At 38.6% G+C, this 13,834-nt stretch overlaps 1 protein-coding gene across 1 annotated transcript in view; it reads left to right on the top strand.

The window, feature by feature from the left end:
* Positions 1-7,445, top strand: part of MSH3 (mutS homolog 3) — a 215,084-nt gene extending 207,639 nt beyond the window's left edge. Inside the window, exons 23-24 of the mRNA XM_025388025.1 lie at positions 4,263-4,431; positions 7,272-7,445. Coding sequence (XP_025243810.1) covers positions 4,263-4,431; positions 7,272-7,383 — 281 coding nt within the window. The 3' untranslated portion in view covers positions 7,384-7,445. The remainder of the gene's footprint in view (positions 1-4,262; positions 4,432-7,271) is intronic.
* The last annotated feature ends 6,389 nt before the right edge of the window (positions 7,446-13,834 follow it).

Below are 13,834 nucleotides of genomic sequence, written 5' to 3' on the forward strand. Positions count from 1 at the left end.
TCAAATTTATAGTTCAGCCAGGATTAGAATTTTAGATTGAAAACCATCTCACTCAGAATTTTGAAGCAGTGCTCCACTGCCTGCTGCCTTCCAGTATTGTTCCTGGCTATATCTGTGCTTCATCCATTACCTCTCCCCCAACTTCTCCTCTTCTGTATGAGGTAGAGGCCATTGCATAGGTCATCAGTAAAATGCCCCACAGGTCTTTTGGATGGCTTTTAAAATACTCTATTTCCTATGATGTGATAGGTAAAACAATGGAGAAATAGTTAAGAAACCTGTATTTTAGTATATTCCAATCTGTATGATCTTGGACAAGTCACTTAACTTCACTCACCCCTAAATTTTTATGAATCTGTTCTAAAAGCAACTTCAGAAATTATTTGTCAGCACATATCTCCTGAATAACTGCTTAGAGAAGTTTAGCTTAAATATAAATCTTGCTAAGTTTCCCTATAATAAACAGAAACATGAATTATTACTTCCACTGACTCAAAGCAGTGCCAGGTAAACATTTTAATAATGTCCATTTAAGAAGTGGCCATAGCTTGTAAGTAATTACTTCCTCATCAAGAACTTTTGCTGTGAACCTGTAAAGAAACAGAGTTTTACTCATAAAACAAGTTTTATTCTCTCCCATGTGGCTTTTTCTGACTCCATATTTCCATCCTACCAGCACCCCAAACCCCTCTCCCGCACAGAGGGTAAAGGAGTACATAATTACAAAAAGAGATCCTCCAGGTGATTATGGAAGAGTGATCACATTCTTTACCTTGAAGGTGTGAAAACTACCATAATGTAAAGTGGAGACCAGCATATAATGACACACTCAGCAACTGTTTGTATGTTAACAAGGTATTCAGAGCAGTGAAATATTTTATGTAAGTTAGCTATATTTTGTAGCTATATTATACGTTATATAAGAACATTGTTACAACTATCTCTCGTGCACTCTATATATATGTCTACATATATATATATATATATATATACACACACACACACACACTATTTGTATAAAAACAAAAAAAAATTAAAAGTCATCAATAGGCCAGGCATGGTGGCTCACACCTGTAATCTCAGCACTTTGGGAGGCCAAAGTGTGGTCAGATCACCCAAGGTCGGGAGTTCGAGACCAGCCTGGTTAACCTGGAGAAACCCTGACTCTACTAAAAACTAAAAATACCAAAAAAAAAAAAAAAAAAAATAGCTGGGCTTGTTAGTGGGAGTCTGTAATCCCAGCTACTCAGGAGGCTGAGGCAGGAGAATCACTTGAACCCGGGAGGCGGAGGTTGCGGTGAGCCGAGATCATGCCATTGCACTCCATCCTGAGCAACAAGAGCGAAACTTAGTCTCAAAAAAAAAAATTCATTAACAAATTTTTAGGTAGGGGGTTTTATGGCATTTATTAGGCTCCCAGAAAATACTGATGGCTAGCTGGATGGATAGATGGACAGAGAGACAGATGAATGAATCTTGTTTAGAAAGGTCAGCATGGGGTCTAGATTATATTGGAGAACTGGAGACGGGGAGATCAGTTAGGACTAACACAGTTGAAGTGATAAACTATTTTTCTGTCTTAAAGATAAGAAATGGCTTTTTTGATTGTCTATTGCTTTTCACTTCAGTCTTAGTCTTGTGAACTTTGAAAAGTAACAAAAAGTTATCCAGGTTTGCGGGCACTGGCTTCTAGCTGCGTCTTCCCTAATCTGTTCCCACCTACTTCTGCACCTGTGTTCCTCCACTTTCATTTGGGGGCAAAAGGTATTCTCAGTGCCTTGTAACGGAAATTTGGGTCTGTGTTTCTGAGTGAGTTGGTGTTCTCTCCACCTCCTACTTCAGCACCCACCCTTAGAAAGCGCTTATCTGTCTGCTGCCGAATTCTTAGAGGAGGGCCAGGAAAAATCCATTGTCCTTTTTCTCTGTTGTGTTCAGTCTTTGGCTTTTTAAATTTTCACTGATAAAAGAAGAAAAGCATACACATCTATCAAATGAAATAATGATTGAGAAAAAGCTCTTAATAAACTCATAAGTATACTGGGATTGTAGAAATCTTTGTAACTCTGGCCCACCTTGGACATTTTTGCAGCACAGTGCACATTTTGCAGCACAATTATATTGAATTTCATAATAAAAGTTACATAATATCCTGAGCTGCTTTAGCTTAAACTACATGCAGTGGTTTATTATAATTATTGTACTTCATTATATCCCAGTTCTTTCGAAGTTTTAAGTTCATGTGTATGTATATATGACAGGCTGGGTCCTCTAGGAAGCAGATTCTGAGATTTGCATTCAGGAGGTTCACTGGGAGTGCTGGGCTGTGTTATAGTCAAAAGGCTTCAGCCAGCCCTGCAGAGAACTCTGAGGCTAGAATCGTCCTTCAGAGTTACCTCAACTTGGGGTGAGGAGGATAGACCTCTATACCTTTATTAGTTATCTTTATTAATTTGGGGTAATTTGCAAACAGTGTGCAACAGATTACCCCCCAAAGCATAGTGGCTTAGAACAACATTTATTACCTCATAGTTTCTGTGAGTCAGGAGTCCAGGGGCAACTTAACCACACCTCTAAGGCTGAACACTGTAGCCCTATGAGAGATCCTCTAGTTCGGTTCCTCACAGGGCTACAGTCAGTCACTGATCAGGGCAACAGCCATGTCAAGGCTTCCCAGCTCACATGTGGCTCTTGCCAAGCCTCCCAATATCTGCTTCCAAGCCTACTCATGCTGCTGTTGGCATGCCTCAGGCTCTCGCCGACTGTTGGTGGGAGACATCAGTTTTTTCCATGTGAGCAGCTCCATAGACAGCCCACAACGTGGCGGCTGGCTTCCCTCGGAGCAGGCAGGCAACAAAGTGAGCGTACCCAAGTCAGAAGCCACAATCTTTCTGTAACCTAATCTCTGAAGTGATATCTCATCACTTCTGCCGTATTCTGTTCATTAAAAGTGAGTCACTGGTTGGGAATGACACAAGCACGTGAACACCAGCAGGCAGAGGTCTTTGGTGGCCATCTTCGAGGCTACCTACAACAACCAGTCACTGGCTGCAGGCTGCCCCAAAGCGAGGTGTGGTCTTGAGTGAAGCCCCCCCTTCAGCTGCAACAATTTCCAAAGAAGGCAAACAGTCGAGGGTTGCAGGCCAACAATCTGTCTGACAGCTGAGGGAATAAACTCTTTAGTCTTAAGAGGGATCTGGGTGGTACTGAACAGAATCCAGTATGTATAGCTCTTAGTTAAACTGAATATTTAATAAACCAGAACATCTCAATCCTGTTATTTAAACTGACCAACATGTAATATTTTCTTACCTGTTTTTAAGGGAGAAATTATAGGCCTGGCACTGTGGTTCATGCCTGTAATCCCAGCACTTTGGGAGGCCGAGGTGGGTGGACCACTTGTGCCCAGAAGTTCGAGAGCAGCCTGGGCAACATGGCAAAACCCCATCTCTTAAAGGAAAAAAAAAAAATTAGCTAGGCATGGTAGTATGCACCTGTAGTTTCAGCTACTCTGGAGGCTGAAATGGGATAATCACCTTGAACCTGGAAGGTTGAGACTGCCAGTGAGCTGAGATTGTGCCACTGAACTCCAGCTTGGGCAAGCAAGTTAGACCCTGTCTCAGAAACATAAAAAGGAGAAATTATATTGTATCAACCACATACTAAGATCATTCTCATCCCAGCGCAGTGGCTCACACCTGTAATCCCAACACTTTGAGAGGCCAAGGAGGGAGGATTGTTTAAAGCCAAGGAGTTCAAGACCAGCCTGAGCAACATAGCAAGACCCGATCTCTACAAAAAATATTAAAAAATTAGCTGAGTGTGGTGGCATGAACTTGTAGTCCTAGCTACTTAGGAGGCTAGGCAGGAGGATTGCTTGAGCCCAGGAGTTTGATGTTACAGTAAGGTATGATCACGCCACTGCACTCCAGCCTAGGTGATAGAGCGAGACCCTATCTCTAAAAAAGTAAATAAATAAAATCATTCTCTTTTTAATATAGATGTTCAGTTCAAATTTGCAATGAATCATTTTTGAAAACTATTTTAAGTGAGCTAAAAGATCCTATATGCACACAGCAGTTTCAAAACAGTATTTACCCTTTTCTTGACATATCAAATTAATAAATGGATCTAACAGGCAAGTAGGAATAGTGATTTCAGATTGTATGATTTAATAAAGTTATGAGAATGTACATGTCCTTTTTAATCCTATAATTTATTTCAGCATTCGGGCACGGATTTGATCTCCTTTCTTTATTTCGCAGGCGAAGAACAAGTCCCTGATTTTGTCACCTTCCTTTACCAAATAACTAGAGGAATTGCAGCAAGGAGTTATGGATTAAATGTGGCTAAACTAGCAGATGTTCCTGGAGAAATTTTGAAGAAAGCAGCTCACAAGTCAAAAGAGCTGGAAGGATTAATAAATACGAAAAGGTCAGAATGATTATGCTACATTTTTTTCATTTGTAATGAAGCCTAAGTTGTCCAAGAAAGAGGAGTGTCCTAAAAATGAACATCAGATCTCCTTTTCAGCACCTCTTCAAATATTCTGAACCATTTAATTATGATGAAGTGAAAACAGCTCTTGCAAAGCTCAGGTGAATTCAGTGCATCTTCATTAGATCATTAAGTTGCTGAATTGGTTTTTCAGTCATTTTTGTAAAGAATTAAGTTAATTCCTTAATATGTGCCACATTGGTTACTTTAAAGATTCAATTATGCCAAAGGTTACTGAAGATATTGAGAACCTACAGAAAATTTATTTTATTCATAGATTTTATTCAGATATGCAACAATTACATCCAGAAATTCTATCAGAATATTAATGAAATAGTACTACATAACAGGCAATCATAGTCAGTATCCACATGTCACTTATTTTGTAGACTGTGACAAATTTTTCATTCTAAACAGGCTTCTGTCACTTTAAATGCTTATGGGAATACTTTCCACCTTTACCCTTGCTATCCAGCTAGTATGTAGTCAGTACATAAATTAATCTTAATGTAAACCTGAGATACACTTTGAAAGAAAGATATTCCTAGGGAAATATCATATTCGTAAATTACACCCTTTTGTTTCCCAAATATAAAATTCTGAAACAACATAAGCTCCCCATCCACCTACTGCCCCACCCCTGCCATACTTGGGGAGCCTGATGTGCTGGGTACATTAGTACCCTGGTTGATAACCATATGACCATGATGAACAGATTGTTGATCGAATAGAAAATCTTGGCTGGCTACTGGTGGTTCCTATGTTATACTCCAAGAATATTCTTTAATATTTGGTAATAATTCTGGGAATTATTACCAAATTTCAATATTGAAATAATAATGCCTATCATACTAGCTAAAGAAACAGTTGCTAACTTGTTTACAGTAGTGCAATTAACTTCTCTTTCTCTACCTCCTTCTCCTGTGCTTCCGCCTTGCACTCCTCCACTTTGGTGTACTATAGTTGACCAAGTCCAGAGTGCTGGGCTCTACAAATGGCACACAGCCTCCTCTAGTGACACTCTTTTCTGGCTCATTTCCAAATCACAATGCCAAAACAGAAGCAAAGTGGCATAATCAGTTTCAGCCTATTTCTGTTACAAGAAAAAAAAAAAAATTAGCTAGGCATAGTAGTATGCACCTGTAGTTTCAGCTACTCTGGAGGCTGAAATGGGATAATCACCTTGAACCTGGAAGGTTGAGACTGCCAGTGAGCTGAGATTGTGCCACTGAACTCCAGCTTGGGCAAGCAAGTTAGACCCTGTCTCAGAAACATAAAAAGGAGAAATTATATTGTATCAACCACATACTAAGATCATTCTCATCCCAGCGCAGTGGCTCACACCTGTAATCCCAACACTTTGAGAGGCCAAGGAGGGAGGATTGTTTAATATTAATATAAAATTTAATATAATATAATATTAAATATAATAGATTAATATAAAATTAATTTAAAATAATATAAAATTTTATATTAATTAAAATTTTTAATTAATATAGATTAATATTAATATAATTAATATAAAATTTTTCCTGAGGGAAAATTATCTATGAGAATTAAAAAATAAAGTTAGCCCTCTTCCTCTGCAAAGTCCAGAGACAAATTAAACTCTCTTTAGTTGCCATATTATTATTGTTCTTTTTCTCTGAAAAAAACCTAGAATAAAGCTTTACTACAAAGGATATATATATACAAGATAGCAATAAACTATGTCAATTTCTAAATTTGCTATAGAAATATATGCAAGCTAGCAATAAAATATGGCAATTTCTATATTTTCATATATTCTTGTTTCTGCTATATAGCCTACAAAGCAAGAGCAAAAACATTCACAGATTACTCATAACTCTTCCAACTAGTAAGTGACATTTTGAAATCTATGAAGTTATCTTGACAAGATGAGAGAATTATTAGAAGATGTTGCTTTGGGATAGAATCTGATCATTTATCAAGATACTGTATTTGTTGTTTTACCTTTTTTCTAAAAGTGCTTATCACATCAATTCCTTTGGCCAGATCAAAGAAATCAAACTGAATCTTGGGCCTTAGTGTGTATTTGTTATAATAGTTGCTATTTATTGGATGGTTACTGTGTGTAGAAACCATTCTGAGCAGTCATTTGCAGCAGCCTAGACACTGTGCCAGCTACTCTTCTCATCGCTTTACATACATTATCTCATTTCATCCTTATGGCAGCCTTATCCTCATGGTCTAGTTGGGGAAAGTGAGGCCAGCAAGGACAGGACACTGACCCAGAGTCACACAGCTCGTTGATGGTGGAGCAGTAATTGGAACTCAGATACTCTAGCTCCATACCCTAAATACTCAATTGGGTTGCTATTCTGCAGGGAAAAAAAAGTAAGTCTGTGTTATGCTGGCGTTTTACTCTTTAATTAGCTTCATTGTCTTCGGTTGGTGTTACTTTTCATCCTGGGAACACTTCACAGGAGTTTCTTGTCTCCAGGTGCAAATAAGCACACACCACCAGCCTCTAGCAGAGTTTGAAGGAGGAGGAGGTCAGGTTCTCCCCTCTGGGGCTGACAGGGGTAAGGATTTTAGGAGAAAGCACAAAGGCAATAGTGGCAATTGGTAACCTGGGTCCTTTGATTATAGTAGCAGCTCTGAAAGCTCCTTTCACCAGAAGGGTGACACCGACACAGCTTCCTAACTATAGAGCCTGCCCAGTATTCAAATGTTGCAGACTTTTCATAGCTTCTGATGAGATGTATTGTCTCCCAGCAATTTCATTTATTAAATAGTATTTTATTTTTCCCCAGGAAAAGACTCAAGTATTTTGCAAAGTTATGGACAATGCATAATGCACAAGACCTGCAGAAGTGGACAGAGGAGTTCGAAATGGAAGAAACACAGACTTCTCTTCCTCATTAAAATAAAGACTTACATTTGTGAACAAAAAATGGAGAATTAAAAATACCAACTGTACAAAATAACTCTCCAGTAACAGCCTATGTTTGTGTGACATGTGAGCATAAAATTATGACCATGGTATATTCCTACTGGAAACAGAGAGGTTTTTCTGAAGACAGTCTTTTTCAGGTTCCTGTCTTCCTAACTTTTCTAAGTATAAACACTCTTGAATAGACTTCCACTTTGTAATTAGAAAATTTCATGGACAGTAAGTCCAGTAAAGCCTTAAGTGGCAGAATATAATTCCCAAGCTTTTGGAGGGTGATATAAAAATTTACTTCATATTTTTATTTGTTTCAGTTCAGATAATTGGCAGCTGGGTGAATCTGGCAGGAATCTCTCCATTTGAACTAAAATAATTTTATTAGGCAGCCAGTTTTTCCACCAAGAACATAATAATTTTTTATAAGAAATAGAAAGAATTGGCCAGGCATGGTGGCTCACACCTGTAATCCCAGCACTTTGGGAGGCCAAGGCAGGCAGATCACCTGAGGTCATGAGTTCAAGACCAGCCTGGCCAACATGGCAAAACCCCATCTCTACTAAAAATATAAAGTACATCTCTACTAAAAATACAAAAACATTAGTCGGGCATGGTGGCGCACGCCTGTAGTCCCAGCTACTCGGGAGGCTGAGGCAGGAGAATCTCTTGAACCTGGGAGGTGGAGATTGCAGTAAGCTGAGATCACGTGACTGCATTCCAGCCTGGGCAATATAGTGAGATTCCATCTCAAAAAAAAAAAAAAAAAAAGAGGAAAGAAATAGAATTATCAAGCTTTTAAAAACTAGGGTGTAGAAAGAATAAGGTCATGAAATTTAAAATATTAAATATTGTCACAGGATTAAGCAGTTTAAAGACTGTTGGATGAAATTATTTGTCATTTGTTTGAGTAATAAATATTTAATGAATACTTGCTATAGATGATGGTATGTCCCATTGAATTTTGGTGTTTTCAAGTGTTTGGAAATTGTCATTTTTTTAGGTGTAATTATGAAATTAAGGTTACTGCTTTGATCAGCGCAATACACAGAAGTGAACTTATTCATTTGGGACCTTGCTATTCATCAACATACCAAGTGTATGATCTTCCCAGTAATGAGCCTTACAGCTTAGTTGATTCATAACAGTGCTCCCTTCCTGCAAATTTAGGGTAACACGTGCTCAACTGTGTCCCTGGGTTTTTTACAGCACTTACAATCTGGCTTCCCAGATCCATGTGTTCTTTTTGTTTCTAAATATATGATCTTGCACAAAAGCTCTCCATCCTATTTTCCTCTCTTTTATTATTTCTGCTCAGTTAAATGTCTTCCCCACATTTGATGGACATATTTTTCATTCCTTCTTCTGCATTATTACCTTCAGTGATCCCAGCAATGACCCCAGACACAGGAGTCAATACAGTGTCCCCAGGTTGTGGCTTCACTTTTGAGTCAGTCACTCTTTAGCTCTCAGACTCCCAACCTTATTGGAGTTAGAGTATGATGTAGTTTGATTCTACCACCCCTCCAGAGGTACTAATGTATAGTCAAATTCTCAAAACTATCAAAATAGAGTTAGTTGGAATGTATGCTTTAACTTTTAAAAAGAACAAAATTGTTTCAATACTCTATATAACTGTAAATGTCTTATATTCTTTCTAACAAGATTTCAAAGATAGTGCTGTAACCTCACCTCACAGGGAGAAAAGGAGATGACTCCAGGAATGTGATGCCCATGCCAGAGGGAGCTGCAGGGACCAGCAATCACTGGTAATGTCCAGGTGGACATCTGGAGCCACCTCTCCCTCTTGCTTGGTCCAGGCCGGCATCAACACTGAAGCAGGTAGGGGTTCCAGGAGCATTGTGTCCTGGCAGTGGCAGCACACAGTGTCTGGCAGCTGACAGCATAGAACTTTACAGGGTAGATTCTCCAGCATGAGCAGGACGCCAGCCAGGCCGCCAGCTTGCGGAAGCGCAGGCCTCCTCTAAGCTGGGGAAGAGATCAGCACCGCTGAACAGCATTTCTAAGTGAGGCTCATCCCCAGCTGGGTTACTGAGATATTGGAGGAAACGTTGAGGCCAAATCCCAGTCATAAAGACTGCATAAATGCCATGGAGAAGTAGGCAGAAAGTTGCAAACAATTGTGTTTGTATTTCAGATGACCATCTTGGGGCTGCAATTCTAAGGTTAGATATAACCACACAGGTGAGAATAGGGCTGCTGGTGCATGGCAAGGGCCCTTCAGATTCCCTCTGGTACTGCATAGGCATGAGCATACTTCAGATGGAGACTGGGGGAGACAGGGCTGACTGGTGGCCAAATGTCAAGGAAAGCAACTTTTGAATATGATGTATTCCTTTAAGTGACTTGTCTGTTTTTAGCCATCAAATTACAAATTAAGAGCTAGTGATTCTGCAATAACACACACCAATTCCTCGAAAACCTTCTAAAGTCAGACCAGTTTAATAATTCCAACCTTAGGGGAAAAAAAGCCAAACACATTTTAACAAGTTTCAACTTTGACCTTTCTATTGCTTCATCTCTTCTCAGTGCTGTCTATTCTATATAGTTTTTAAAATGTTCTTATTATATAACTAGTATAACAATATTTGAAAATTCATGGGACTATAATTTATAATTTAAAAAGAGAAAGGAAAAATGAGTTTTCAAAATTAAATTTTATAAGTTAAAAAGAAATTTAAAGGCTAGGTGTGGTTGCTCACACCTGTAATCCTAGCACTTTGGGAGGTCGAGGCAGGCAGATTGCCTGAGCTCAGGAGTTCAAGACCAGCATGGGCAACACGGTGAAACCCCGTCTCTACTAAAATACAAAAAATTAGCCAGACGTGGTGGCGGGCATCTGTAGTCCCAGCTACTCGGGAGGCTGAGGCAGGAGAATTGCTTGAACCCTGAAGACGGAGTTTGCAGTGAGCAAAGGTCATTCCACTGTGCTCCACCCTGGGTGACAGAGCAAGACTCCGTCTCCAAAAAAAAAATTTAAAGGAAAAAAAATGTAAAAACCTAAGCATTTGAGTTACTCAGTTTGTCTCAATGTTTCTCAGTGCTGAATATGAAAATCAAATGATTCCCATTTGAATCATAGTCTTCTGGACTGAGATCCAAGCTTAGTATTCTTTTATCAGCTTTATTGACATAGTTTACATACTGCACAATTTATTTAGAGTGAATAATTCAGTGGGTTTTTGTGTATTCACAAGCTTGTACAACTGTCACTACAATCAATTTTAGAACATTCTTACTACCCTAAAAAGAAACCCTGTACCTATTAACTGTCAGTCTCCTTTTCTCCCCAAGATCCTCAGCCCTGGACAACCCCTAATCTTCATTCTGTCTCTATAGATTTGCCTATTTTGGACATTTCCTATGAATGGAACCATAGAATATGTGGTCTTTTGTGTCTGGTTTTTTTCACTTAGATGCAAGATTCATCTGTGTATCAGAACTTCATTCTCTTTAACTGGTAAAAAGTATTCCATTTTATGTATACTTACATTTTAATTTATCCATTCATTAGTTGACACACATTTGGATTGTTTCTGTTGCTAGCTATTATGAGTAATGCTACCATGAATATTTGTGTACAGGTTTTTATGTGACGAGGCATAATGTTTTTTAAAAAGCTCCCCTAGTATTTCTGATGTGCAGTCAGGTTTGTGAACCATTAGTCTCAAAGATGACAAATGACTAAACAATATTTTTAATTGAGTTGACAATCATTTGGTCTGTTTGTCCTCTGCTTTATCTGTCACTTAGGGCAGAGCATGGATACTATCGACCCTAATTAATATATGTTAAAATGGAAAAGTAAAACCAAACTCCTTCAGCTTAGAAACCCAATGAAAAGATGTTTCTTTTCATAATGAAGGCACCATTTCACTAGGGATTCAAGATCCATACAGATGTGTGCTCTATCTTTAGAAAAAAATAAAAACTTTTTCAGACAATTTGTCCAAGTTTGTGACTGTTGTCATCATGGTGATGGTGATGGGGCTGGTGAAACACTGCCCACTGCATGAATTCCAGAGTAAAAACTAGACTGAATCCAAAATGTTCTGTAAATTAATGTTGACCTTTATTGAGTTCTGAGATCAATATTAATTACTGCTGTGCTTTGTAATTATAAAAGGGCTATTTGATGTTTCACACCAAGGATATGGGTGGAGAGAAAAAAGAACTTGTATTAACACCACCTGTGGTTTCTAACTTTGTAATTAAGGCCAATTCCTCTGTGGAACATTGTAGTTATTATATATCATGATTATTTGGTTTATTAATATCCAGGGAAGTACCACAGTTTGAGAGCCATTCATTCTGGTTTACTTGGGAAGTCCTATTCTATACCTGTTTTGCTGGCATAATTATTAAAAAGCTTCTTTAACTCAGAAGTTTCCTGTTTTGAATAATAACTTATACAGTTACCCCAATTATAGGTGCTATTCCATAAGCACAGTTACTGACTTGCTACATTTTGAATGTCATCTAAAAAAAAAAAATCATTTTTTTTCTTACCCATTGGATGAACCAGTTTTTCCCCCAAAGACCTGCCAGTTGTTTTTGCCTGTTCTTGATAAGTGCTTTGTATTGTGGCATTTAGAGGCTACAGCTCTGCTAATTGGTGTGTTAGAGCTTTACTACTTAATCTGTTCTTGAGGCTAAATCCCCGAAGATAACATGTCATCTGCCTTGTCTCCATGAAATCATGGTGAGGAATGTGCACCTACATACTTTGGGAGACACACGACAAGACTGTCTTCCTGCAGAAATAGTTATTCCTCAGGAGGAGGAATTGCCTCTAGTTCTTTTGTCCTTTGCTCAGATCCTCTCTTCATTGCCTTTGACTATCTTTTTTTTATTTTTTTGACAAAAGGGTATTTTGTTTTCACATCAGAAGAGAAATACTCTTTGCCATCTTCACCTCTTTTTCAGCTTCAAGCCCCTTATTCTTAATCCTACTTCCAGAAAGCTCGCTTTTGGAGGTAGGAATGTCTTGCCCTCTATCAGAAGGACCAAAGGAGTTTCTTAAATGTAGATTTCTAGGCCCCACCTTAAAGCTACTGAATCTGAATCTCTGAAGTTGGGACACAGCAATACCAGTGTTAATTTCTGTCATCTCTGCATCATGTTCTCTCACCTTTTCCTTCCTCACAGAGCCAGTGATGTGGCTTCCAAAGAAATTTGTTAAAAATCATGTTTCTTGGTTCATGACTGCTCTTTAAGATTCTATCTGATTTACTGCATCTGATATGGGGTCTAGGGAGCTTCATTATTATTTTTAAAATAGACTATTTCTTAGAGCAATTTTAGATTCAACAGAAAATTGAGTGGAAAGCTCAGAGAGGTCCCACATACTGTCTGCCCAAATACACCACCTCCCTCACTATTGACATCCTGCGCCATGGTGGCACATTTGTTACGCTGGTGAACCTACATTGTCACACTATCACCCAGAGTTCGTAATTTACATTGGAGCTCACTCTTGATGTTGTCTATTCTATGTGTTTGGACAGATTTCTAATGACATGTAACCACCATTATAGTATCATACAGAATAGTTTTACTGCCCTAAAAACCTTCTGTTCTGCCTCTGCATCCCACTCACCCCAAACCACTGGCAACCTCTGATCCTTTCACTGTCTCCATGGTTTTGCCTTTTCCAGAATATCGTATGGGTAGAATCATACAGCAGGTAGTCTTTTTGGACTGGCTTATTATTCACTTAATAACATGCACTCAAGATTACTCCATGTCTGTTCATAGCTTGATAGCTCATTTCTTAGCGATGAATAATATTCCATCGTCTGAGTGTACCACAGTTTATCCATTCACCTACCGAAGGACATCTTGGTTGCCTCCAAGTTTGACAGTTATGAATAAAGCTCTGTAAACATCTGTGTGTAGCTTTTTACGTGGATGTATGTTTTCAGCTCATTTGGATAAGTACCAAGGAGTGCGATTGCTGGTAAATGTTCTGTTTTGTAAGAAACCACCATACTGTCTTCCAAAGTGACACTGCCATTTCACATTCCCATCAGCAATGAATCAGAGTTCCTGTGGCTCCACATCCTTGCTAGCATTTGGTGGTATCAGTGTTATGAATTTTGCCATTCTAATAGTATGTTGTGGTATTCCATTATTTTAACTTGTATTTCCTGGATGACACGTGATGTGGAACATCTTTTCATACGCTTATTGGTCATCTGTATCTTACTCGGTGAAGTGTCAAGATCTTTGGCTCATTTTTAAATCTGGTTATTCGTTTTCTTATTGTTGAACTTCAAGTATTCTTTGCATATTTTGAATAACAGTTCTTTATCAGCTATGTTTTTTATCATCTGTGGCTTGTCTTCTCATTCTCTTGACAGTGCTTTTCATGGAACAGAAGTTTTTTGTTTTAATGAGGTCCAGCTTATC

This window comes from Theropithecus gelada, chromosome 6, assembly GCF_003255815.1.
Source record: "Theropithecus gelada isolate Dixy chromosome 6, Tgel_1.0, whole genome shotgun sequence".
Lineage (NCBI taxonomy): Eukaryota > Metazoa > Chordata > Mammalia > Primates > Cercopithecidae > Theropithecus > Theropithecus gelada.